At 38.9% G+C, this 27,005-nt stretch overlaps 1 protein-coding gene across 1 annotated transcript in view; it reads left to right on the plus strand.

Annotated features, from left to right (window-relative positions):
• Window positions 1-27,005, plus strand: part of grid2 (glutamate receptor, ionotropic, delta 2) — a 427,408-nt gene that overhangs the window by 396,457 nt on the left and 3,946 nt on the right. Inside the window, exons 14-15 of the mRNA XM_029511194.1 lie at window positions 2,364-2,530; window positions 19,870-20,110. Coding sequence (XP_029367054.1) covers window positions 2,364-2,530; window positions 19,870-20,110 — 408 coding nt within the window. The remainder of the gene's footprint in view (window positions 1-2,363; window positions 2,531-19,869; window positions 20,111-27,005) is intronic.

The following is a 27,005-nucleotide window of genomic DNA, read 5'->3' on the forward strand; positions in this document are numbered from 1 at the left end:
GATCTAAGGACGGAGACAAAGGCATTGAAACCAATCTTTGTTTTAAGTTGAACCCATTCAAGGAGCCAAACCCAAAGCCGAAATACTTCTCTGACTTTCTATTGTGAAGATACAATACAGTTAATATTCCAACCTGCCTTTAGAGTACATTATTAAAAGAATGGTTCAAATCAGCCACCAACATTAAATCCTGATGTTCTCAACCTTTTCAGCATCATAATGCCATACTGTAGTCTCTTAGACCAGGGGTGTTTATTAGAAAGTGCAGGATTCTCTCCACTCTCATTTGTTCTGTTATTGTTATATTAGACTTCATTTCATACTCTCTCATTAGAGACTGTTAGCTGAGCCCAAACTGAAACAGCCAAGCATAATTTGTGTGTGTGTATGTGGGTGAAACCGACCTTGGCCTAATGTCTGTGGCATTGCATTTCGATAACCCTGTCATAAAGTTGGGTTATTCGCAAAAATGGGGAAATGCAACTTCCAGCACAAGTGGTTGGAAGAAGATTTTAGGACCTGGTTGCAGCCCTAACCCTAACCCGACACCTGGAGAAGGGTTTTGCAACATGTGTAAAAAGGTCTTTAAGCTCTACACAAGGGGCATCAACACCATCAAATCTCATATGCAGTCAGAGAGCCACAAATCAACTAAGTGAACTAAGGCACATCCAGTCATTACACACAGTCACTCATATTTCTTTGTTGGTGCATTACGTTCAGTGATTGTTTATAGAATTGTTACTTGATATATATATATGTATTTTGTCAAATATTGAATAGTGTCAGGATTTCATCATTTCATCAAATTAAATGCTTGCAATTCAGAATTGACTATTAGTATTCTACATATGTATGTTTATACACACAGTATCTGTGGTTAGTTGTGTAAAATGGCCTTCAAAATGGCATTAAGAAGGTATTAAAAAAGTATTAAAATTGTGATACCCACAGAAACCCTGCAGCTAGAGTAAGTTTTCAAATGATTTTTACGTTTTTCATTTCCTTAAACATAATCTTTATGTTCATGAGCTTCACAATGCTTGAGTTGTGTTTTCCATGGCTGACATCAAAGGTCAGTACGCACATAGTGTCCATAATAATTCTCTTCAGCCCTTTTCACCCAAATGCTGTGAAGAAAGAAATAATCAATGTTCAATTGTAAGCTATTGAAACTGATTTTTTACTAATTTTCTTAACACAAAGCCCATCATCTTTCCAATTTGAAAGCAAAAATGAAAAGCCATAAAATTATTATTCAAAGTAATAAAGTGCTTTTTACACTTTTTTTTAAGGCTGTAAAGAGCAGAATGAGTCATTTTGATGCTCTAGACTGAGTTATTGCTCCTGCACACAAAGACATGTGCACACACGCACACTTCAGAGGACTATGGACTGTGAAATTACCCAATCAGAGGGTCTTGTCGGTTTTCAGACATTAGTCATTACACAGAAGCCAACTGGGGTAATACACACACACATGCACACACAAACAATGAGAAGCATGCACACACACACACACACACAGTTGGCCACACACACAGGGAAGACAGAGGAGTTTAAAATTTCATAACATTCCATTAAAGTTAATGACAGACCAAGTCCAAAATAATGTGTTTGAAGAAAACTGTGTGTGGGTGTGTGTGTGTGTCTGGTTCTCTTCACCTTAGGCTATTTGACTAAGTTGTCAGTAGAGGTGTAATGATGTAAATATCACATAATGATGTGATGTTTATTCTCCACTTTTCATTTTCCTGTGAAAACAGATTTATTGAATGTAAATGACAAGCCATGTTAACAACGTGCACTTTCAGATCTCTCATACAGACTGTCACGCGCCCCTTGAGTCACTGTGATCTTCCCTACAATTGGAGTACACATACAAAAAAGACGGACAATCGTATAAAAATGTCTAATGTGTTATGTTCACAAGGTCCAAAAAAGATGAGTCAAAAGGCCGTTAACAGCTGTACATCTACAGTCAAGAGGGAATTTTAAACTGAAATATCTGCATGCTAGTGTGAATGTTTCATTGGAGAATACGCGCAGGAGTATGTGCCTTGTCTTAATTGATCAAGGATGAAAATGTGCTAAGTCATTCACCTTTCTAATAAACAAATGTAATGAGGTTTCACCCGGGGAGTGAATCAACAACTGTGTTGTACTGTCGTGTGTTAATTATTCAGATGAAACAGTTGAGGTTGCATATATTTTTTTGTGACCAGAAATGCTAAATTCATATCGCAATAACAATACCCACAAAGATAATTGCAAAATGATGCCCCCACAGATTCTGCAGCCCTTGTAAGGATGAGCCTTTCTGAACATTGTTAAATGTGCTTGAATGTCTTTTCTCCTTTCAGGTGAAGTACGGCAGGTTCGGCTTTGTGTGGGATGCAGCAGTGCTGGAGTATGTTGCTAATAATGATGAGGATTGCTCCCTCTACACTGCCAGCAACAGCGCACCAGACCGTGGATATGGTATTGCCATGCAGCACGGCAGCCCCTACAGGGACATTTTCTCCCAGAGGTAAGAGTCATAACAGTAAAAAACAGTCACCAGCATCCCTGACTGCATTTTATTTGTTATTTAAAGCACATGTGTCACTGCACAATGATGGAGCTATCACTTTTGCTCGACAATATTAGTCTCGGCCAGATTGTTTTTAGTTGTAGGCTGAGAAACATTTTCGACTTTTGTCATGAAAAATTGCAGTATTGCGTATGCGTATTCTACTTCTCAGGAAGTCATCTACTTTTTTTTAATGAGTTCTCCAAATTTATTTTAGCCTAATAAAAATTGACACTCCAATAAAGTTTGCCTCTGTGCAGTGGTTGAAGAATCTGTTCTCGAGTTCAGACACCGAGTAAACAGCAGATTAAACTGTATATCTATCTTCTGGGGGAAAGAGTGGAATGGCACTTTCATAACTTGTGTGCAGCTAAGTTTGTTAGCCTCAGCATGAACCATTGGTTTGCGTTGAAGTTAAGCATATGTGGCAACACAAACACACAAATACCTAGAGTAAACAGTGTAGATCTGTCCAAACTGACCGCAGCTGTTTATCTTGTTGCTGTAATACACAGTTGGGGTTTTGTTGGTTCAAAGTATCTGATGGATCAAGAGCAAGTGAATTTATCTGCTCGGTTATGGCTATTAGAAAGCTCAGTGTTTTCACTGCCACCACACAAAGGTCATTAATCGGCTCCTCTCAGCCGATGAGCTGCCATCTGTTGTGCCTCTGTGACGCTTCTGTTATGATGTGCATATTTTTTTTATTAAATTTTGGTACATTTTTTATGCCATACTGCAACCTAAAGCACATCTGTAGATTGCAGGTACTTTCATATGGGGTGGGCCACATAAGGCTTGCTTGCCTCCACACATCATGCCATGGCATTAAGGTTAAGGATTCATGTTTATCTAAAATGCGCTTATGTGTATTTGTGTGTGCATTTATGTATACGTGAGTGGAAAGGGGAACCACATTTATGGGCTTAGGCCAAAAGTGTGCCAGCTTTACAGTGCGTTTGAGTAAAGAGACCCGTCTGTTTATAGCGTTATATCAAGTGAAGCAATTCGCTCCAAAAATATAACCTATCACGCCTGTAAACGGGCGATTAATTGGCAGGCCATGTTTCCAATACACTCCTATTACTTCAGGAGAGCTTCATACTCTTGGGAAGTCAGTTTAAAAGTGTTTATTCACACTAGTCTCATGGTTCAAATGAAAACAGACAGGAATTAGTTAGAAAAAATAATTATAGCGGGATAATTGTTTTGTTTTTTTGTGTGTGTGTGTGTGTGTTTTTTATATTTTCCTTCCTGACACTCCATATTATACAGATTAATGAAGCACTAAGTAGAAGTTCAGTAGAAATCACATTAGCAGTCTTTGCCCTGGCTTCATGAAAGAGAAATGTTTCACTCTGCCGATTGTCTTTGGTGGCCTAGTCATAACAAGTCTGGTAATACATCTTTCTATTTGGATTTCCTGTGCTAGCTTAATTTCTCCAAAATAAAATGTTAATTTGCTAGGTTAGATTGTGTTTTTCCTTACAAGAATAATAACCAGCACTGCATTCAAGCAGAACATAGTCAGTTTTAATAATGATTAATTCTAATGATTAAATTTCTTGATTAAATCCATATTTGTTTCTGCAAAAGTGTGCTGTTAGTTACTGAAACAGTCAGTTAGTCTTTATTTAACTGCCCTTAAGAGTAGTTTAAGGCAAACAGTTTTCACTTTACTTTAATAGTAGCAAAAATCGGGAAGCACGGCAGCGTAGTGTTTAGTACTGTTGCCCCACGGGTTTAGTTCCCGGCCTGGCGTTTGTATGTTCTCTCTGTGTCTGTTTGGGTTTCCTCCCACCGTCCAAAGACGTGTACTGTATGTTTTGAGTTAATTGGTGACTCTAAATTGTCTGTAGGTCTGAGTGTGAGTGGTTGTTGGTCTCTGTCTGTCTCTGTGTGTTGGCCCTGTGATGGACTGTTGACCTGTCCAGGGTGACCCCACCCTCACCCACTGTGAGCTGGGATTGGCTCCAGCACCCCCCATGACCCAGAAACGAATAAGCAGTAAAAGATGAATGAATGAACTTGTCGAGCAGCCAATCTCTGCAGACAGCAATAGATCCAGAATGCTGTGACAGCACCTTTTAAAAATACTTTTAACTGCTTCAAACTGCACAAACCCAAGTGCTATTAGGTTAAAAAATGGCACAGACTGCAGTGTCTACAGAAATTAGATGAGCATGATTTTGTTCTCCTCTCTGCCATACTCTATGAATCTCATCAACTAAAAGGAGATTTCAACAGCAGAGGGGGGCAGTCAGGGCAAAAGCCAGCCAAAAACCACTAGAGCCAAAGGGTGGAATTATATAAGCAGCCAACATTTGCTGAGCCTGCCTAACCCTTCTCGGATGCCAGCACAGACAGATGTGTCTACTCAAGCTGTCTGAGACCACAGCCTCTGCATAAAGTATCTCTGAGCCATGTATCGTCTTACAGTTGATAATTCACTTTTAATCGCTCATTTTAGTGTCAGGTTTTCTGTCTTCATTTTAGGAGAACATTTTTACATCGAGATACTTGCAGTTTTTTTATTCTTCATATCATATTTTCTGCTTTTCATAGGTTTCAGGGGTTTTGTTTGCAGCTGTTGTTCCATAGATCTCTGTCTGCTCTTACTCTCATTTTCTAATCAAGTTCTCATAGGGGCCTCAGATGTTTCCCATTAATATATGAATATCAGGTCCCCACCTATTTTTTCTTGACTTTTGTTCGTGTCCAACTCTGTTTCTTAGATGATGGCATCTTGTATGGAACAATTCCATCACATAACAAGCTGGTGATGTGCTGACTTCTATACATGCTTTGAGTATTACTTTAATATAGTCATGTTCTCATACGAGATATTTATATTAACACTCTTCCACAGAAACCTCAGTTCAGTTTCACCCAATAGACTTACAATGATATTTATATTTTAAAAGATTTATTTGCTGATCAGTCTATTTGATTATTTCTGTGTCCATAATTAGTTATTGCTAAAATTAACTTGATTACAAATAGTTAGAGATAGTCTGATTTTATTGACGATGGAATCTACTCAATATTTATGTGTGTGTGTGTGTGTGTGTGTGTGTGTGTTCTGCTTGAGGAGTGTTTACTATCTGTCACTCCCTGGTGGTAATATGAGAGATGAAAAGGAATGCATTTGTTTTGACAATCAGAAAGACAGGCAGTTTCTGTGTAGATGCACAAGCTGCAACAACTTCATTGTTTCCATCCTTTTTGTTCTGTGAAGGAGCCGTTGCTCAAGTTCAAGTGCAGCACCACTTCATGCCCGTGTCTCTGTTTTTGCATGGGACTGTGTGAATCAGGGTGTGTTTGACGGCACTGTAGAACACATAATGGGTGATACATGCTTGTGGGTGCTGCTGTTCTAAGATTGATGTAGACAGCCTGCAGATTTACCAGACAAAGAAAAACAGTGGCGTAAAGGGTTAGTCCACTAATTTAAATTGACAGCTTCTGACAAGTTGTTTTAAAACGCTGAAGGGGCAAGGCTCTGGAAATAAATAAACCGTCCCTCACAGGCATATATTATTTTGTCTGTCTATCTGCAGGCATTGAAGTGAAAATTGCAAATCGAAGATTTAATCCACAGCAGATGGACATCTTGAACTTGCTGCAGTCTCAGATGATAAACTGTGGGCAAGACATTTCATTGTGACTATTGAACACATTCACAATTTCACTTCAAAATCAATTAGGTATCTCCTTTTGTGGTATAACGAATAGAACTATAGAATTGAAATCTTGGCTTCATCTATGATGAAATACAACAAATTTAAAGAGAGGTGATGATAAATGTTTCTAAGAATTAACAGTAAAACTCTCATTATGTTATCTTCTATTTCTCCCCCCTACCCAAACCAGGGTCTGTATCCCCACCCCGCTTTCACTGGTGCAGTTGGTGAGAGGTCAGAGTAGTTGACAGTGGTGCTGTTTGAGATAGTTGTCTTTGTGTGAGGAGTGGTGATGGCTGGCATTAGGGGTGTGACTCTGGAACGCCAGTGATCACTGTCTAGCCTCCTGGAGGTGTTGTGGGCCTAACTAGACGAAACACAGACGAAAGGAGGTTCCCACCTGATGACCCCAAAGACATGATAGCTATCACCGCTCACTGGCCTAGTTGGATAGTATCTGTAGGGCACAGAGCAGGGTGAAAGTTTGTTGCTAGGAAGGTAATTTTATTTTTTTTATTTATTTATTTTTTGTCACACAAGTTTCTTGTGTTTTCTCTAAATTCAGTGCTTTGCTATCAGAGGATTGTTTCCATGAAAATCCTGCTATTAAATTCGAGCCTATAAAAAATTCTAGGTCTTCAATAAAACTATTTATAATACTGATATGGATTTGATTGTGCAGACTGCTTGTTAGACTAAATTCAGTGAAAGAGCTCTATTCACATCATTGTTTTTTACCTAGCTGCAGGCGAGTGATCATCAGTGACCTGATAGCTGATAGTTGAGTGCTTTTTAAAATAGAGCTACATCAAGCTTTGTTTGTGTGGGCCATGGCTGTGAGAGCATTCTTCAGTGGCCAAATGATGCACACAACAGTGACAACCTGAGAGACCATTGGATTAATTGTAGCAGTTTGCAGACTCCAGAAATGTGCTTCATTTTGAAACAAAATGAGCCATCATGTCTGTGCCTTGTAATATTCTAACATGGTTAATATCAGCCATCAACTGATCCGATTTCCTCAGCCAATGAGTTCAGATGTTGGAAAAATGTGACAGAAGTAATATTTTGAGTTCAAAATGGTTTGTTCAGATTTATTCTTCATCCCTTTTCCTGCATAAAGATAATGGTTTTCTGACAATAACAGAAAAATAAAATTCTAGGAGATTCCTCAATAAAACGCAGTATTGGGTTGTTGAACATGAATTTCATGTGAATAATGAAAGTAAGAAGGAGTCACTTGCTCTTTAACTTCAGTAATGTGGTTCCCTTATTGCTGCATTTTAAATACATATATGAAAGAGAAAGCAGAGTGACAGAAAGTAATTCTGTGTGCATGTGATTTAAGAACCCTAACCCTAACCTCTTCTCCTTTTTTCCTAAAATCCTTGCTGTAGCTTTCCTTTATTTCAGTCGTAAATCCAGCAATCTACACATTCACTCTTCAATGGTGTCTCTATCTGTACTACTTCATGTATTTAATTGAAACCATAACCAGAAAATAAATCAAAGACAAACCGCAATAAGTGATGTGGCACTATTGTGGAAGAAGTTCTGTTTTGCACTTAAAGTTGTTCCAGTGTGATATGAAACAGCTCTGAGCCGGATGAATATAAAGTACACAGTATAGATCATAAAATAGTGTGTTTGTGATGCTTTCATTGTTCTAGCCAGAGTTTATATCAGCAGCTCTCATGACAGTAAAGTTGTCAACAATAGCTTAAGAAAAATCACTTCATGAACTTGTGAAAATTTGATTATTGCAAACCTTGAAGTGAAATTTTATGAATCGTGTAGTTGAGTTTTCCTCTGGAAATGTATATGATAGAAATAACCCAAGCTGTACCACTGAAGGACACATATAATTGGCTTTTAAAGCTGTCTTTGTAAATCTTACATTTTAGTCCCAGCAGAAGGATTGTAAACACTGTGTGCAGAGGGCTTGGAGTATAATACCTGCTCCTGTACTATTAGCTCTGTGCTCCGCTGCCAAAACTGTAAAGTATTTCAAAAGAGTCTCTCTAAGTGTTCTTGTAAAAACTCCATACAAGTTCTAATTTCACCTGAACATTAAAATGAGGACTTTTGCACACTATTGGTCACACACTCACAACTATGCAGAGAACACACATCTACAGAATGGATGGCATTACAGCGACAAGCTTAAAATTATTTTATTCATTGACCAGGAATTGACAGAAAGGGAATGGGAAACTGTTTAAAATAACCACTTGGGCAATTTCTCAAAAAAAAAATAAAAAAATAAATAAATAAATTCTGTGTTGTATGAATGTTTTGTTTTTTATTTTACTGTTTAAAAAAAAAAGTATTTAAAGCAGCTTTAGCTTATTTGTTTGATAGTATGCCATACTGTAGTCATGGTTGAGATCATGAACCTATAGTAGAGAAAAACACATTTAACTGTCAAAACTCCTCCATGGGAAAATGACTTTCAGCTTCAATTATTGATCTTTTTTTGGAGGGCCAAAAGGAGCAAAGAACCAAAGCACATATTGTCTTGATTATCTGCAATTTTGTCAGGTTTATTTTGTTTACGCTGAAAGTCTCTCTGGACAGCAAGACGGTCATGGGTTCGGTTCCCAGGCCTTGGGCCTTTCGGCATTCAGTTTGTGGGTTCCTCGCGCTTGCGTTGGTTTCCCCCGGGTGCTTCAGCTTCCTCTCACCGTTGTTGACCTAAACATCATGCTTAGGTCAACTGGTGACTCTAAAATGCCCGTAGGGCTGAGTGTGAGTGGTTATTTGTCTCTGTCTCTTAGAGATGCAGTGAATCACAAAACTCAGTTTGGATAATTAGAGCAGTCTTTCTCTTCTCACAAAAGAAAGAAAGAAAGACAGCAAGGCAGACCTGAATTTACAACTTTTGCAAAAAGATGAGGATGTCCGTACTGTCTGGGGAGAGTGCATACACCATGTCGCCTGCGAAAACACCCTCTCGCTGAAAAGCAACTGTGATGAGTTGTTGCTGTGTTGTCTTTCTTTCTGTGGTCATCATTGACACACTCGGGTCTTGTTGCTTCATGTGGGTGGTCATGCACAATGTATTACCATGCTTGTATGATTTTTCTCATGCCACTGTGCCGACACACCGTGACAGTTTTGTGTACTGACCTTCCATTGTCACTGTAGTTGACAGGGAAGCCAAAGTGCTCCCATACAGCTGATTTAAATGACACGGGAACCTCTCCAGCTCTTATGCTCCTCCGCTTGCCAACCTGTCACACTGCACTTGTAAGTCTGACAAGACCTGCTCGTGGGAAGTTACAACTAGCTTTTTTTCTTACTCAACCAATCATCATAATTCAGAATAAAACGCAGCCAATCTGCAAAATATGTGCGTTTGGAACCGTGGGGGGTAAACCATACGGATCACGGATGTAGGGTATGAGACCTAGTGAACAGCTAACTTTACACGCACAGTTAAGTCGAGCTATGGTTATAGCTCAATAAAGCCATCTCATCGGACTTCTGCTCATGTCCCAGTGTACATGCATGGGAGTGAAATCGATTTATTTGTTGAAATCATGTTGCCTCCACTACGACAGGTGGCAAAATGCACTCTTTTGGCCTGTGGGTAATGGGCCACTGCCAATTGAACTATAACGTCACAGACCTCAATGACCTCTCTGAATAAACTGTGTTCTTTCATTGGCCATGGTAATTTCATATTATGGCTCCCAAATTTTAATTAAAACTTTGATCGTATAGGAAGGAAATAACAGTGTAGGAAAAGAGACAACCAGATATAATTCAAATAGCAATTGCAAGATCATCAAAATGGTTCTCCATATACTTTATAGATTTCTGCATCCCCATAATACACACAGTCATTTTACACAGTGCATTCAATACAATACATCAATCACAGTCCATGGGGGAAAATAATGACATTTTCTGATGGGCAAAGTGGGTGTGCGTGTGTGTCACTGTTTGTAGTCAGTTACTGTCAGTGACATTGTTCCAGATAGAAAAAAACTGATTTAATATCAAGTGTCAATTAATTCCACCTCACTCTCGCTCTCTCTCTGACTTTGCTCTAAACTCCTGTGCACTAAAGCTGTCACTTTTGTACCAATGTATCACAGTCAGCCCACACACTTAGCACATTCATTAAATCTTTATTAATCACAGTTCGTGATGGGGAGGTGGCTCGCTCTCTTTCGTTGTCACTTTTGTCTTAATGGCTGTTGATGACTGTGTGACTTCTGTGTTGTTTGTCATGGTTCAGCATGGGGATGATCCAGTTCATCCCCATGCTGTGCTTTAATGATGTGTAATTGAAAACTTTGTTGACAAAGTGTATGACATTGGACCCTCTGAGTGCTAAGTGGAGTAATTAAGCTTTGCAAACTTTACCAGGGGGGCCAAATACACCAGGGTAAATAACCTCCCGTATGTGAATTCTTGGTTTTCAATATTGGGATGAACACTGGCACCACAGTGGAAGGTCCCTGCTGCATCTATAATGGGGGGGTGTTTGTAGTTCACACCTGTTGGACAATCACAATGGAGCTTAAACCTATACATCCTAATTGTTACAGCTGTGCATCTCTCAATTTGATATGATTTAATGGGATATGATACAATCTGATAAAGCTCTTGGAATTAATTAACATAAGTCAGTTCTATGAGCGTGATAGTGCTGACCTGCTAATAGATTTATCAAAAACAAGGGAACAAATACTTTGTTACCTTTGACACATGAATTCAGAAACATAATATATTGCATTTTTATTTTTTACAAAGCCCCATTGTCAATGAAAACAAATGGTGTGTAGTGAATCGTGTCAGACATTTTGTGTTTCCCTCGGAAAGTGCTGTCCGACGTTACTATGATAAGTCTTATGAGAGACAGAGAGGAGCAGAGACTGATCAGAGGGAGTATTCAGTAGCACAGCAACAATATAAAACTGATTCATAACTTTGTAATCAGGCCATCAATCAGCTCAGGCTTCATTCAGACCAGTCTGGGGATCTGTGCACCGATGTTTTCACATCTTTTACATCAAAGCCAATTTCTCCTATCTTTTCCACCCTCACCAATCATTCATCATCATTGTGAGAATCTGTTGGCATTTCTCAAAAGTCAGTGTTTCAGAGCTATAGCTAAGAAACATTTAAAATCCAGGAGTATGATATTGTTCAGTAGTATGTCATCTGCACCCGACTGTCTTTCTCTAATAACCACCCAGCTTTATAGATTCTATTTCCTCAATATCCAACCAAATTGTACATTTTGTAACTGTGAGGCCAGCATACTATTTCTGCCACTAAAGTAATGCAGAGAAATTGAGCAGTTTAAAACTCTGAAGGTCACTGGAAAGACTCCAGTGGTTCACTCTTTTCATATTTTGCACTAAAATAAATCTGCTTACAAACAAACTGAAATATGCATCAGCGGCAGTGGAACGATATTTCTTTCTGAGATACCTCCAGGGGGGCTGAATAGGCAGAGACCTGGATATTGATGTGTGGCTATGTGTCAGCATGTGTCAGTCTCAACTTCTATCAGCTCTTCTTTTTGACCTGAAACACCCGAAGAGAGCAGGAACAGGTTTCCATCATTGACTGCATTGCTGATGCTCTGTCTCTCAGGCTCCCACTAAGGCTCAGTCAGTGACCTGCTTGCAAAGTGGTTTAGTAATTTGGAAAAATAAAGGAAGTGACTGCAGCATAGGTCAGCTTGTAGTTGTTCTTTTAGCTTTTTTAGATTTTTATCAGAGCGGCAAGTTTGGTTCAGTCTTTGAACCAGCAAAACATGATATAATAATCAGAATCTGATACTTAATTGATTCCCCGTCATCTCCACAGGCAGGTCAAAAGTTTGGTTCAGCAGGATTTTAACTTGTTTCTTCGGAGGTACTTTAGTGGGTTGTTTTTGGACACAACAGCTGGAGTTCAGCTCTTTAGTTGAAGACTAACTTCCCTAATCACTATGCCACTCTCGCCTACCTGGAAAACTACAGCCAATACTCTGGGTGTGTTTTCCTTTGAATTTAAATGCCAACAGCCTGGTTAATAACAAAAAGGCCAATATGAACCCCTCTCACTGTACCTGCTTTGGTGCAGATATTTTCACAAATAACATATTTTCTAAGACATGTTTGGCTTCTGACAACAAAAATTTCAAAAACTCTTCTGACACAGCAGTCTTCAGAACTGCTTTCAAACTAAACTTTTTTTTTTTTTTTCTTATATTACTATATGAACATAATTGTTCATCATGTTTTCCAGTGAAGCTAATACCAGGGAGGCAGCCAGAGACCGCTTATGTTGCCAGCTTTGTGTTAAGCTAGTAACTGAAGTGTCATCCCAGCGTTGTTCTCCATTAAGGAGCTGACAACGAACCTGAGTAACAAACTCACTTTAGCATAGACTTCTGTCTTTCATCCCCCCTTCTCCATCCCCTATCTCTCTGCTCATTTCATTCGACAGTCCTCTTCTGCTCACTCATTTCATTCATTGTATATACTCTTCTCTTTTTCTCAGCTGACTCGATCCACCTCCTCTCTCCTGCTTTCTCTGCTGCGCTACTCTTTGCTCTATTGTATGATTTTCCACGGCGAGACACACTCCACTTTCTCTGCCACCCTCTCATTTTCTTTCACGATCATCCATTTCCTTATTCTCCTCATGCTCATTCACTTCTCCCTCTCTCTTCATATTCCTTCTCTCTCCACCTCTCACCTCACTGCAACTTCTACCCTTCACTGTCACCAACTTAAAATTGTGTTTGCTACAGAGATGACAGGATAGGAATATTCATATAAAAGATCAAGACAGTTGTTTTTGCAGCCAACCTCTTTCACTTTTCCTCATACAGTAGGACTCTAAGATGACACACGATGCCTCGTCACCTCTCACAGAAACAGGTAAAGACTATTTAGCCAGCTCCGAAATGCACCAAAGTGTTTCACATAATGCCTGATCATCTAACTCACACTGGTCTGAATTTTAACTGGCTACAGCTGCAGTAAAACCTGCCCCTGATGGAAAGATCAGCTGGGCACTTATCCAGCATCTATAGAGGCTTCATGGATGGGCCTGGGAAAGACTGCAGAATAAGAACAAGATATGGAGTTGCAGTGCATTTGAAAGAGCCTTTAAGTGAGATTTTTTTGCCCTATTGGAGGAAATAATTGTAATATATCTAGGGAGAGTTCATCAATACCAGTGACTGAAAGAACACTTTGCCAGGTGCTGAGATAACAGACTCAAAAGTCTTCCTTCACAGTATAGTCTGAAATACAATATGAAAGACAGTCTATACCCCGGCAGTGGTGCAGCAACACACTGTGAAATCTCTGAATGGTCCATTTTCCCCCCAGTAGGGATATCAATTGAAACTCATAAGGAAAGAACCAATCAAAACGCAGATTATGGGAAACAGAAGAAACAGATTTATGTCTCCCTAAAGGCTGCACACTGCATTCTTTATTTGAATCTTTCAAATCTTTTCAAAGCTTCACTTTGTGCACATGCTCACTTATGTTTGTACATGTCTGGATTCATTAGGAGGTCGTTAACATGATGCATTCACTTCTATACCCTATCTAAGTCACTATGGTTCTCTTCCTTTCAGCTTGAGTCAACTAATAATGTGTGATCATCCCACCATCAAGGCTGCTGCCATACAGTTGCCATGGCAACATCTGCTCCACACAGTATCAGGCACTGCAGAGAGAAGAAGGAGGGAGAAACAGAGCATAAACACTTTGACACACCGCAAACACACACACACACACACACGCACGCATGCAGGCATACGGTGATTGCCCACACTAGTAACCCTTGCTCATGTGCATTATCAGTCAATGGAAGTGTTAAAGTCATTATAGATCTCCCAAGTCGAAGTCAACAATTTTAAAGAAAGGTGATAACTCATTACGCACACATGGTGTTAATGTGTCTCACAGCACACCAGCTGCTTCATAGTTGCACTCCAAGACGCGCACATGCATGCACAAATGGCTAATACAAGGTTTAAAAGAGACCCACGCAGTCATGGTGCACGTGCACACGTATGCATATGCAGGAACTATTTCACCAACAGAAGACAGAAAAGACACACAGAGTTAAATTAACCCTTGCACTGTCATTTTTTCCCCTCATGTCTACAGCTGACACTGACATTGAAACCCTCACATATATTGCATATTTTAGTTGACGATGCATTTAATTAGTTGTTAGCGAACAGTTGACATTAAACCACAGGGTTATACAATGCAGCACCTGCCAGTAATGCCGGTACCATATGTCCTTATGCCCAACTGATTTATAGTTTTTTCTGTTTATTCTTCATAAAAGAAGAAACACAGAAACACACTCACACACTCTGTCAACACACACATATTAAGGCAACAAGCAGCAATATAACAGTGAATAGCAGTGGCTATTCAGTGTCAATTGCTTTGCTAGCCAATCAGAAACCTGAAAAAAACCTGTTCTACGAATCAATAACAAGTAACAAAAATGATGTCACAACTAAAGTAAAAAAAAAACTCTGTCTACACATCAACACCAAGTTTCACACTCATAAGGAGTTTTCTAAAAAGTCTGTATTTAGTGTCCTATAGTGCAGTTTGCTTGTGAGTAAAAGCTGAAAATGCATTCATTGAACTTCTTTTAATAATGAAACTGTCAATGTGTGGACTAGGCTTAAATTCTAAGATCCATTTTCTGATACTTCAAGCAGCAGTGTGTTGACTGATGATGTCTTGATGAAGAAACACAAACAGCCTTGAAGAAGAGAGGAAAGAAAACGAAGGAGCATATGTAACTGTACATTGAGTTCAATATTCCACACATTCAGACTGAAATTAAGATGAAAGCATTTAAGAAAAATCTGCAAGGAAAGAAACACACTGCTGTGGGGTTGAATAAATGAGTTGTCAGATGACTTCTCCTGTGCTCTATCATGGACTCCCATCTATCTCTGCGTAATGTAGTGGATCTCTCATGAACACAGAAAGGCCCTGACACAAAAATGCACATACACACTCTTTAATTAGCTGCACCTCGCTCTCAATATATCAGTTAGTCATTGTTTCAGAAGAACCCATGCACTGCAATATTGCAGGGCCTTTACTGATTGTGCATGCATTCGCATCTCTGTGTTAATGTGTGTTTTTTCCCACATTTGTGGCCAAGGGGAAATTTGTGTGCTTGTGAATTTTGTCAAGGGAAAATGTGTTTCTTTGGTTAGACAGCGACAGCCAAATTAAAAATCTAGATGGATGGTGTGCTGTGGGAAACCTTGACTCAACCCATGTTTTTGTCATGGGGGCCTTTCATCCTGGCCGTTAAACATGGGATAGAGAAAAATGAAGCTCAGTGGTAACTGCTCTTGTGAAGTTAAAAATGAACATCACCTTGCTTGAGTTCTCTGTGTTCCCTCTCTGATAGCTCCATTCCGTTAACAAAGGTGTTTTTTAGGCCTTGTTAACCACTGATGTGCGGTTATGTGTTGAAACACACTGGTAATGATGTAAATTACTAACCTTAAGACTAAGGCATTATCAAGAACAAACGTATATATTCCATTTATTTATTTGTTTGAATGTCTGTCTTATTGGTCACTTAGTGTGTGACATGAAAGCACCTTCCTCTTCATTTTTGGTTACCACCTTTGGCCTAGATTCAGTCAGCGCTGAGTATTTTGATGTCTAGGAAAACATGAATGCATGCATCACGTGATTTTAGCAGAACAGTCCTAATTCCTCCTCGTCAAGGATCAAACCAGTACATTCATAGTTGAGCTGTGAGCAGGGTAAAGGCATCTTAACCACGATGAGAAAAATGTAAAGGTCATTATGTGTGTGTTCTGACTATGTCACTGTTCAGGCGTTATTCAAGAGCCTATCAGGAAGCATCTTTGCACAACTCTGATAGGCCAATTACTGCAGAATGATCGATGATGAGCTCCACTGGCAGACATGTTGTAATAATGGGAAGAGAAGAAGCTCTCTGTCTGGAATCATAAATCTCTTCTGCTCTGTATCTAGGGCTGTTGCTATTGAATATTTTAGTAATCGAGTATTCTACTGAAAATTCCATCAATTAATCAAGTAATCAGATAAAACATATTTTGGTTTAGTTAAAGAGCAATTATAAATATACATGAGAAAATAACATATTTCACTTAATAATGAACCATTAGTTTCCTTTTTTAGACAATCATTTATCTTTATCATCTCTTATCGTTTGTCGTCACATCTTTCCTCACTAGAGACAGTGTGCATTTAAGTCCTGCCCATACCGGAGGGGAAGACAATCAAGAGCTCTGCATTGACTTTGTATTGTGTGAAAGTGTCACTCTCCGTGTGTCAGCAAACACAAACAAATGCCCAAAAGCTGCTGTGTTGTAGGGTGATCTACTAATAGGGTAAATAACCCTGATCTAAGTTGTTCGAAGGTGCTGAACAGAAAAAATTAGCTTTTAAGACCAGAGCTGTGGATACAGGCACCAAGACGAGAGGCGCCGTCGACCGGGCAGTCAGAGTAGGCTCATTTTTGGTTCATCATTTAGCTTCCCGCTGCTAAAACCAAACATGTCTGCCCTCTTCCTCTTCTTCCTTTGCGTGCATGACGTCAGCGCGTTGTGCTCTGTAAAAAATTAAATGAGGCAGAAAAAAATCCTTTTTTGTAATCAAGGTACTCAAATTTATTCGTGGAATTGTTTCAGCCCTATCTGTAGCCCTTACAGTTTCATACGGTTTAGTCGCATTCCTATTTTCTGTGATAAAAGGCCTATTTTTTTTTTTTTTTGTTTGTTTGTTTTTCTTTTCTTTTCAGTGTTGCTATTACTTGTTTGGATCTGTTTGACCTGTGCTGTTAGCTAATCTCTGTTGTTTTGCTTGGCACCACTTTGATTATTGAGAAATTAAAAAGGTTGGCATTTAGTGACATGTTTGGCTTAGTATTTCAAAATCACATCAAAAAAATAATTATTAACTGATGGATGAAATCAGTAACCTCAACACAGAACATTAGCGTATTTAGAATTATTCTTTTTATTTGCTTATTTTACCGTTACAGCTAGCATCACATCCGGTGTTTACCTGTTCGCCCACAAAGATCACCAGAAAACATCTTTTCTAGTGTTTCTCACCAAAGTATTTTGCCACAGTAACTGTTTTCACAGATGTTAAAGTAGACAAAACAAGAAAATGCCACTGCTTATTGGCACTATTCAAGTGCCACACAAAACTTCCACATTTTACATAATATTCAAATTGGGTTCAAAGATAACTCAATTTCAAAAGCATCTCCAAACCAGAAACATGCCTCTTTTTTTGACAGATATGAAACGACTTGAACTCACACAAAAAATATTCTAAGAAATTAGCCAAATTCAAACCCAGAAATGAAGTGATTAAATGTTTTAACAAAATATTGGCTTGGTTTCTTTTTAATAGGTGGGATTGTTCTTATTCCATCTCATTAGTCTCTGTGCAATCCGCCTTACACTGAAGCTGTCTGTCCAAGTTCACCCTTGTTTGCACCCATACACACGTGAGCACCATCTGTTGTCAAAGCAACAAATGAATAGGCAAAAAATATACATCGGAAAATTACTTATTTTAACTTTATTTACAACTATTTATAACTATTTTTTGTCATGCTGTTGTCAACAAAAACCAAACTAATTTGTGGGTTGTTTTGATTTTGATTAAACACAGATGCTGTTTAAAATCCTGATCTGATCCATTTGAAGCTTATTTATCATCTGCATGCCCTACATACAACAGTGAATTTTTTTTTTTTTTTTTTTTTTATTGCTACTTCTGAAATCAGACTTGTAGCACTTGGACTGTGCAAGGAATGGGCAAGCATGAATCTGTGTCTGAGGCCTGTGATCCTGATTTACTCAACAATACAATCCAAAGGAAGATGGTAACATTTAAAAAATAAATGTGAGCAGAGCCCACTACATTACTGAAAAGATGCCAAAAATTATGTACACGGAGGCATTATAATGCCTGTAGTATAACAACCAGGGCAAATATCTAGGCCAGAGCTGCCACTGTACTACCACTGGAAAAATATATACACAAGTCTGGTAATCAGCACAGATCAGTTTGACTTAATTTGTTTTGAGGCAATATTGCATATCATCTAAACATCTTTTCTAATCTTGGCGCTAATATGCGTTGATCCGAGCCAAACAATCCAACAGTCGAGCCAGCAGTTGGTGGACATGATCTCCTCTTAAAATCACTGTTGGTAGATTTACTATCCAAATTAGCGTTTCATGCTTATCTCGCTTTTCCTTGTCTTCTCTTTCCAATCGTTTGAAATCACAAATGGCATTTCCACCATGCCAGTTCCCCAGCTCCCCAGTTTCCCGGTCCCAAAACCACAGTGGTGCCCAGGGCGTGATAAGAGAATGTCCCTAAATGAGGAAGACATGATTATTGAGCAACGTGCTGAGCCCATTTTGCTGATTTATATTGAAATGAGCCATGTTTTTCTAGTTATTGTGGATTAAATTAATTATGGAAATTGTCTGAAGGACTCATTTGCATTCCTTGATTGATTTTGGCCCATTTTGTGTATTCTGTATGGAGAAAAAGGAAAATGAGAGATGGGCCCTGTCATTCATGTCAACATACTGTCATTAAAATTACTGGAGAAATTTGTCCCCCAGGAAGTGCTGCATACACCTGCAAACATCTGTCTGCATGTACACACATATGCATCATGTAAAAGTTTGCTGAGGCATCCATGCACTCAACTTTATAAATTCATTTCTAGATGTGTAGTTCCCCTTTCGGTATCAATCAAGGTGTTAACATTAGTTTGTCACTTGCATCTAGTTGTTTTGTGTAGATGAGTCTATGAGTGGAGGTATATGCATTCCTGGAGAGAGATTTTTCCTCTTTGTCTTCCAAAGTGCTTCTTGCTCCTCTACCACCGGCTGTCTGTTAAATATCCAACCGAATACTAACAGAACCACTAGCCGTCTTTCTGTATATATGCAGCTGCCTTCCAAACCAAAACGAACAACCCAGTTAAATCATAAGCTGAAGTCTAACAGAGGGACCCTATCACCCTCTGAGCTGTATCCTCTCTGAAGCCATCAATCGTAGGACTAAGCTAGGCTGCATAATGACATTGTGGCAGTGTACTTGTGCTGTGCTGCAAAACATATTAATGTTAGTCATAATAAGTTTGACAGCCCAATATGGTTGTCAGGGATCAGGGAGGATTTCAACTGGCAAACACTGCCCTCAAATGGAATAGAGCTGTTATAGCATCTGCAGTCAAAGCTGCAGTGGTGTCAGCCTTTATGCAATTGACTTGTGTGGATTTGTTTTTATTCTGCCCGACGGGTTTGAACAGATAAAACACATTTTCAGCCTGGGATTGTAAAAGTGGAACCCGCACCATAAGTGATCATACTTCGCAACCATGCTAATTCAGGAAATCGATGTGTTACACTGACTTGCTGCCAGTTTGTTGCTCATGCATTTACATATGCTGTTGCATGCATGTTTACTTCCACAAGTGTTGACTTTGTCAGATTTCCCAACACAGGTACAATATTTATTTTACAAATTTAGTCCTTACACACCTTTCCTGCCTATCCTCTAGAATCTTGGAGCTACAGCAGAACGGAGATATGGATATACTCAAGCTCAAGTGGTGGCCCAAGGACAGTCCCTGTGACCTCTACAGCTCTGTTCAGACACGACACCGTGGCAATGCCCTGGACATCCACAGCTTTGCAGGAGTTTTCTGTGTGCTGGCAGCCGGCGTGGTGCTCTCCTGCCTCATTGCTATGGTGGAAAGCTGGTGGTCACGGAGGAAGGGCTCCAGGGTCCCCTCCAAGGAGGTAGGGTAAAGATGGGCTGACTGAAAGGATAAATAATGGAACAGAAGGAGATGTAGGGCCTGCAATAGAACATAGGTCACTTTGTTAACAGAATGGAGGTAAGCAGTGTAATATTCAGAAGCAGAATCAAGGCGATAGAGGGAAGAAAATATAAAGAGTGGGCAGATGATAGTTTCCAGCCTAACTGAGGAACGGGAAGAACAATGTTATAGAGACCTTGTGCCCAGGGATGCTCAGATGACAAAAAAACAGCAGTTGATCAAAGTCATGACGCATGAGGAATAGTAATATGAGCAGAGCCTTTACTGTGAAGGTGTTGTGACACTGACAGCATCTGGATCCTTTGAAAACTTCTTTTGGCCACAGTGTCGCCTCTCCTGAGGTAAATTTCCACACAAGCAAATTCAGCAATATTCAGCAAGGATCTTTATTTTGCACATCTGTCAAAAATAGTATTGGTGCTGCTGCATCCTGAAAGCTGTACAGTATTATAAAAAGTATAAACGAGGCAGAAAGGTCAAACTTTCTTTTTCCTGTGAGCTTATAAATTATCATGTCTTTTTATTCATTTTAATTGTCTGCCTAGTTAAAATTGCCATCAAATTATGAAACCAAAGACACATTCTCAGCCAAAATCAAATTGAATGTGAGCATAAGTTATTATTATGCTTATAAATTATTAAGAAAATGTAAGTCAACTTAATTGTGGGGGATGTTTATTTTCCACCTGTGTTATTCCTTTTTAGTCCTTATTAATTCGATATGTAAGTATGGCCAGTTACACTGTACAACATACATGTCATACCAAATGACATGTATGTTGTAATCTTCTTTCTTCATAGTTACAGCCTCGAGCTGAAGTATGTGGACAGTTATTCAGCTTCATCACACTTGAAACAGTTGAGATGACATTGTTTTCAAAAATGTACCTAAAGTTTAGGCTTTGAAGAATCTTTTAATCCTCATTATTTTCTTCATTACTTGTCACCTCTTCACTCCTGATATGGACCATCGGAATATCCCCGCCGTGTTATTTTAGAACTTTGTGTGCTTTACCTTGCACAGGACTATTAATCTTTAATGTATTATCCATTACCTCATTTGAATGTGCAGAAACAGAAAGCCCAATAACAACAATGTTTAACCATAGACAAACCCCAGGAACATGTTTGCATTATATTTACAGTATCCTTTCATGTCTTTACCCCCAATGGGGTCCAAGGACAGCCTACAGCCTCTGTGTGGATATTTTCATAGCATTAATTTGTATGTGCTTGTATATTCAGGACTCTGTTAATGCTGGTGTCCTGCAAAATTTCAGATTCAAAAATGTTGCTATGATGAACCAGTTAAACATGTCTGTGCTAACAGGGTAATCTAACAGTTTATCTTTCTGAAAAGTTCACGTTTTGGAGAAAAGAGGATGTTGGTAGCATTACATGCAGAATATCCAAAAAAAGGAGCCTGAAGGGTTGTTGAAATGCTACAGAGTGACTTAACCAACACAGTGGTAGAATTAAACATGGCTATTTATGCCATTCTCTGTAACAGTGGCAAAACTCCACCTCATACATAAGCAGCAATTCCCAGTGATATCAGTCACCTTAGCAGGGATGTTAGCTGATTCAATCCCAGTAACTCCAGCAACTTCCTCCCCTGGTTCTCCCTGATCCTTTTTGTGATGTGGGAGTTTTGTTTGCTCCACCTAAGACAAGAAAGGTAACACTGACAAAGAAAATCCAGTAACCTTTTTATCCAAAAAGGATTTGACAGGGGTTTGAACCAGATCCCAATTCAATTTCTAACCCAAGCCCACCTTGTTGCGCACCATGTCTACTGCAGTCTCAACCAAAACTTAGCGAGAGGAAATGTTTGAGTAAATGGCTTAGATCAAAACTGTACAATTGCTGTGTCAGACTTGGTATGCAAAACATGCTACAGGTGAACTGAAACAAAGGTAAACGTGTGAAATTATATTTTCACTTTTTGTATAGAGACTATTATTAGTAAGTAAATTACCTCAGCTTTAAAAAAAAAAAATGCCTTAACCTTTTTGAGAATGGACTGGATAGTGACAGGTGATGGCTAACATATAGATTATGACTTGATAATAAGAAAAACTGTAGAATTGTTTCATCATTAAGTGAATATGTATTACATTACAAAGAACAATCTAAGAGAAGGCTGCCTTGTCATCTTTATATTTGATGTCATACTATTTTAAATTCCCACCAAGTACAAATTAGGAATTATTACAAAAAGATGGGAATTAAATTTGTGACTATATCCATGATGATTGAGTGTCAGGTCAGGTAAGTTTTCATAATAGAAGACCAATCACACCAATCCCCTTAAAATGAATTTAAAGAAAACTTTCTACATGATAACTTTATGAACTAAATGATTAATGATTTTTTGCATCACCACATCACTGCCCCTGCTAGCTTTTGGAGAAAGATGATTTGATTCATTCAGAAGTAGTTGTTCGACTGTAATTTGATGTATTGACTTTTACATAAGGCAGAAATATGCTACAAGCAAAAGTTTAATTGGTTTTTGACTTGAATTATATGTCTCATTTACTCTGCGCTAGTGCACACGAGTTTGTTTAGCAAAGTAAGTTAACAGTAAGGTTCATACAGCTTTGTTTACTGCAGTCCAACATACCACATGCAGTTGATTAAAACTGATCGACGGTGGCAAGTGATTGGCTTTTTTCCTGACATTTCTTCATTGCTCTATTTAATGGTTCACTTTTATTCAAGCATCATGCAGAGTCCTATTCGAAACCAAAACTGTTTCTGGCTGGACTTGCTGATGCTGCAAAGGGGCTTGTGCACTGCTATGAATACACAAGCTGGAGCTATATAGTCACATGCAGACTTCTCCAATCTCAGTCAGTTCACTATTTGCGAGTTCCCCGTGCATCTGGCATGATGTGCCATTAAAATGAGCGGAAGATGCACTGAGAAGAAAGCAACACATTCAACAGGAGGTTAACTGCAGTCTGCTTGAGCTTCATTTAGTTTCTTCTCTATTGCTAATTTTTACATCATCTAATTGTTTCGGTAAATCAAGTTAAATCTATTAGATATTTACCCAGCACGCTACATCTCATCATGCTGAGATCCTACTGTATGGGATTGAAACAGAGATTGCAGAGCTCATTGTTGCTTCAAACTTGTTTGAGTAGTCGTATCTATTATCTGGCAAATAGTTTCTCCATTGCAAACACACAAAGCATATACCACCTACCTCTAGTACCCCGCACAGATACCAGCTTTAATCTGTCTTTCAGACCAGTGGTCTTGTCCACCACTGAGCAGCCACAAAGACGCTAAAACATCAGTTGAGGCCAAAGTCATGTTAAGCACAGTATGGTTCAGCTGCAACATACCCGCCCCCCCACTATCTTCATTAGCCACCAAGAGCAGCCAGTGGAATCAGCCCCTGACTGAGCACAGGAGGCAGAAGTGTAGTTCTAACAGTGAATAGGAGGGACAGCAGGGATCTTAATGGTTCTAGTCTTTGATTCTCTTTGTAGATTTGTAGGTTTTGCTGATACCAAAGAATTCCAGACATCAAGAACAATATAACAAGCCAGTGGACAGTTTGACAAAGCACAGGACACTAACACTAAAGCTACAATATTATAGCCATATAATATCCAATTTTATTTTTTTTTTAATTCAGAAGAGAGATTAAGATTTCATTTCAACACAATTAAAAAAAAGTAAATGCCAAATGATAGCTTATCCAAGCTCAGTACTAACTAATTGTGTATTGGTATTGCAGCCATTTCAGTGCTGCCTTAGTAAAAATTAAGCTCACCCAGTCAGCCATGATTATTTTGATGAGTGACCTCTGACTTTTATCCTCCTCTCTGTCGAAACAATGGCCTTTTGATTGCAATTGGTTTAGCTCAAGGGTCCTTAGAGTAACTACTGAACCTAAAGGGGCTTCAATTCTTCAAAGTCTTGTCGGATCAATGAACAGCATCTGAAACCCCCTGTGTTCACACCCTTCCAACACTAGAACTGGATGGGCTGTGTCTGAGTACTTTTGTAGTTTCCTGAATTCAACAATTCATAACTTCTATCAGCGACTGAACAGGTTTGTGGAGGTGAGAGAGTAAGCAACATTTGAATTTTTCTCTCAAGCCTAGTATATTTCTTCACCACTCAACTTTTGTCCTCAGTTTTCATGTGTATGAACATGATCAAAGTGGAAGTCTTTAGTGAGACACTCCTATAAAACGTCATTAGCACAGATGAGCTGAGAAGACATGCACGGACTTGTTTTACTCTTGCCTGTAAAAGGCCACTGCAAAATAGAGCTCACCTCATCAATCAAATCCGTGGCTTAGATACTATTTTCCCAAATAAATGTCCTCTTAATAAATGTAAAAGTAAAGCTAATACCAGACATAGAATCGCCATCTGCAAATTTTTTTAAAATGAGAAACAAGATGCAACAATAGTTGCAGCAGAACAGAAAAGTAGAGCGTCAGGATGGTGCCACTGCAGTATACTCTGACTCACTGGAGGATGGAAGACAAATTTTAGTCAACTTCAAAGCAGCTAATTAGATAAATTGCATATGTTACATTTTATCAGCTGGGGAAAAGACTGCCTCTGTTAGCAATTTGGCTTTAGTCATGGCCAATGGAGTAAGTCTGGTGTGTTTAATGTCATCTAACTTCCTAAAGTTGAATTAATAAAGTGAAGCAAACCATAAAACTTGTAATTAACTCGACCAGGCTCCTTGCTCACTCTCACCTTAAATGAAGAACTCATTGGCGACCATATTGCTGTCACAGAAAATGCGAACATCACTTGAGTCTATTGCACAGGGCCATGAGACGCAGTCCCCTGTGCATTTTTGCAAACTTCGAATTAGAAAAGTGCAGTGACCCACTCTTTATGAATGGGTGTAGAAAAATTGGCCAAGTGAGACACACTGGCACCGGGTGTATGAATTAGGAGCAAAGAGTTGGCGTGAAGCCTCTATTTCCAGTGTCTACCTCCCACATTCAGAGACCTTACTGTGCAAGGAATTCATGCTAATATCAAACATTTTGTATTATGCATTACCAAAATATCCCATTTTGGATAACACATCACATTGAAGTTTTGTCAGTTTTGACATGGACATTAGCTGTTAGGTCTCACCACTCACATTGTTGCTAATCATTTTTTAAGTTAGAAAATCAAAAGACATATCCACATATGTCTTCCTTGAATATGAGAAACGGCATCCCTCATATGGTTCATTTACATACACACACACACACATACACACACATACAAGCTTGCCTTCTGACATGCATGCATACACCGTTCACCATTTAACTCACCTCTTCCATCATGTCAGGCTTGTGTCAATATAATAAATGCTCAAATTTTGTGGGAGTTAATCCGTATCATGAGACCCATTAATGCAAGATATACATTTATTCAGTTTGTTTTAAACGTGCGTCATAAGCCCCTGTGCTTCTTCCATTCATGTCTTCTCCATTTCTCAGCAGTCAGGAATCTCACCCACAGACACACACACACACAACTTGCGATGGATGTTATTCACTTCAAATTAGTAAATACTGGCATAAATCATTACTGTGTTCACCAATCATATGGCTGAAATATCACCCCCCCCACGAACATACATACATACATGCACCCACACATGCTTCCTGCATATATGTAATCACAAAACCCACTACCCCAGATCTAATTCAGCTAAGCTCTTGTGTCTGTTTCCTATACATACTTGCATAATCATATACTGTGCATATTGTCTTTACATGCATTTACATTCATACCTTATGCTGTAATTCTGTCTTAACTGCTTTTGACTGTCAGTGTTTGTGCTGTGGGTCTGTGCTTTGTATTGTGGAATGGCCGCCATTTTTATATGTGAGGCTTGTGAGTGTTTCTATCTGGCTCAAACAATTACAAACACAAATACACACTCTTTCTCAGAGCTGACTCACATAAATCAGCAGTGATAAGAGATGTATCAAGATTGAGCACATGTAACAAAGATGTGTACACCAAATAAAGGGGATTGTGTGTAAGTGTATCCCTGGCAGAAATCCCTTCATGGTGAACATTTTAGTTGATCATATTATGGCCACATCGCACATGTTCTTTTCATAGCTTAGGTAACACTTTGTCAATGAGTTACTTTCAACTTGCAGCTTTTACTGTGCTCAAAAGCACCTGAACTCATTTTGGCTTGGCTGCATGATGTCTGGTTATCTTTGTAATGATTATGGTGTATATCTGATTTGAAAAAAAAAAGAAAGAAAAAAAAAATATATATATATATATATATATGGATCAAGGTGCCCTTAAACTGTTTAGAAAGTGAGTCTCAATTGATGAATTCCCGATATATTTATTTTCTTTTATTTTGAAGTTTATTTTTCAAGCTATTAACAGCTTTTCAGCGTCTTTAGACCCATTTCATTCATAACAGGGTGGCTGTATTGCTTTAGCCTTTTCAGCCTTTATATGTTTTTCAGGAGGTTTGTATGAAAGAGTTCTGCCATTGGAATCAGTCATTAATAATTCACATTAATTTTAAACCGGGAAACTCTACTGCTGCATATAGTCAAAGCAAAAATAATTGTCTTTGCCAGAACTCTTCCATAATAGTTGCGTCTGTTGTTTTGACCATGTCTGATATTTCATATAATCCATGTAGATTTAGCATGAGAAGAGCAGGCACTTCCTTGTGTATCATCCTTGATGCACCTCAACTCTTGTTCTTTTGAGTAGTTACGGTTTGGAAAGGAAATGCCAGTCTCCTCGTTCTAACTCTATAAAATGATCTGTGTCACTGTGGCTCAAAGCTCTCATATTTTGTCTCATGTTTTGTTTTTGTAGATAAG

Source organism: Echeneis naucrates, chromosome 9 (genome assembly GCF_900963305.1).
Source record: "Echeneis naucrates chromosome 9, fEcheNa1.1, whole genome shotgun sequence".
NCBI lineage: Eukaryota > Metazoa > Chordata > Actinopteri > Carangiformes > Echeneidae > Echeneis > Echeneis naucrates.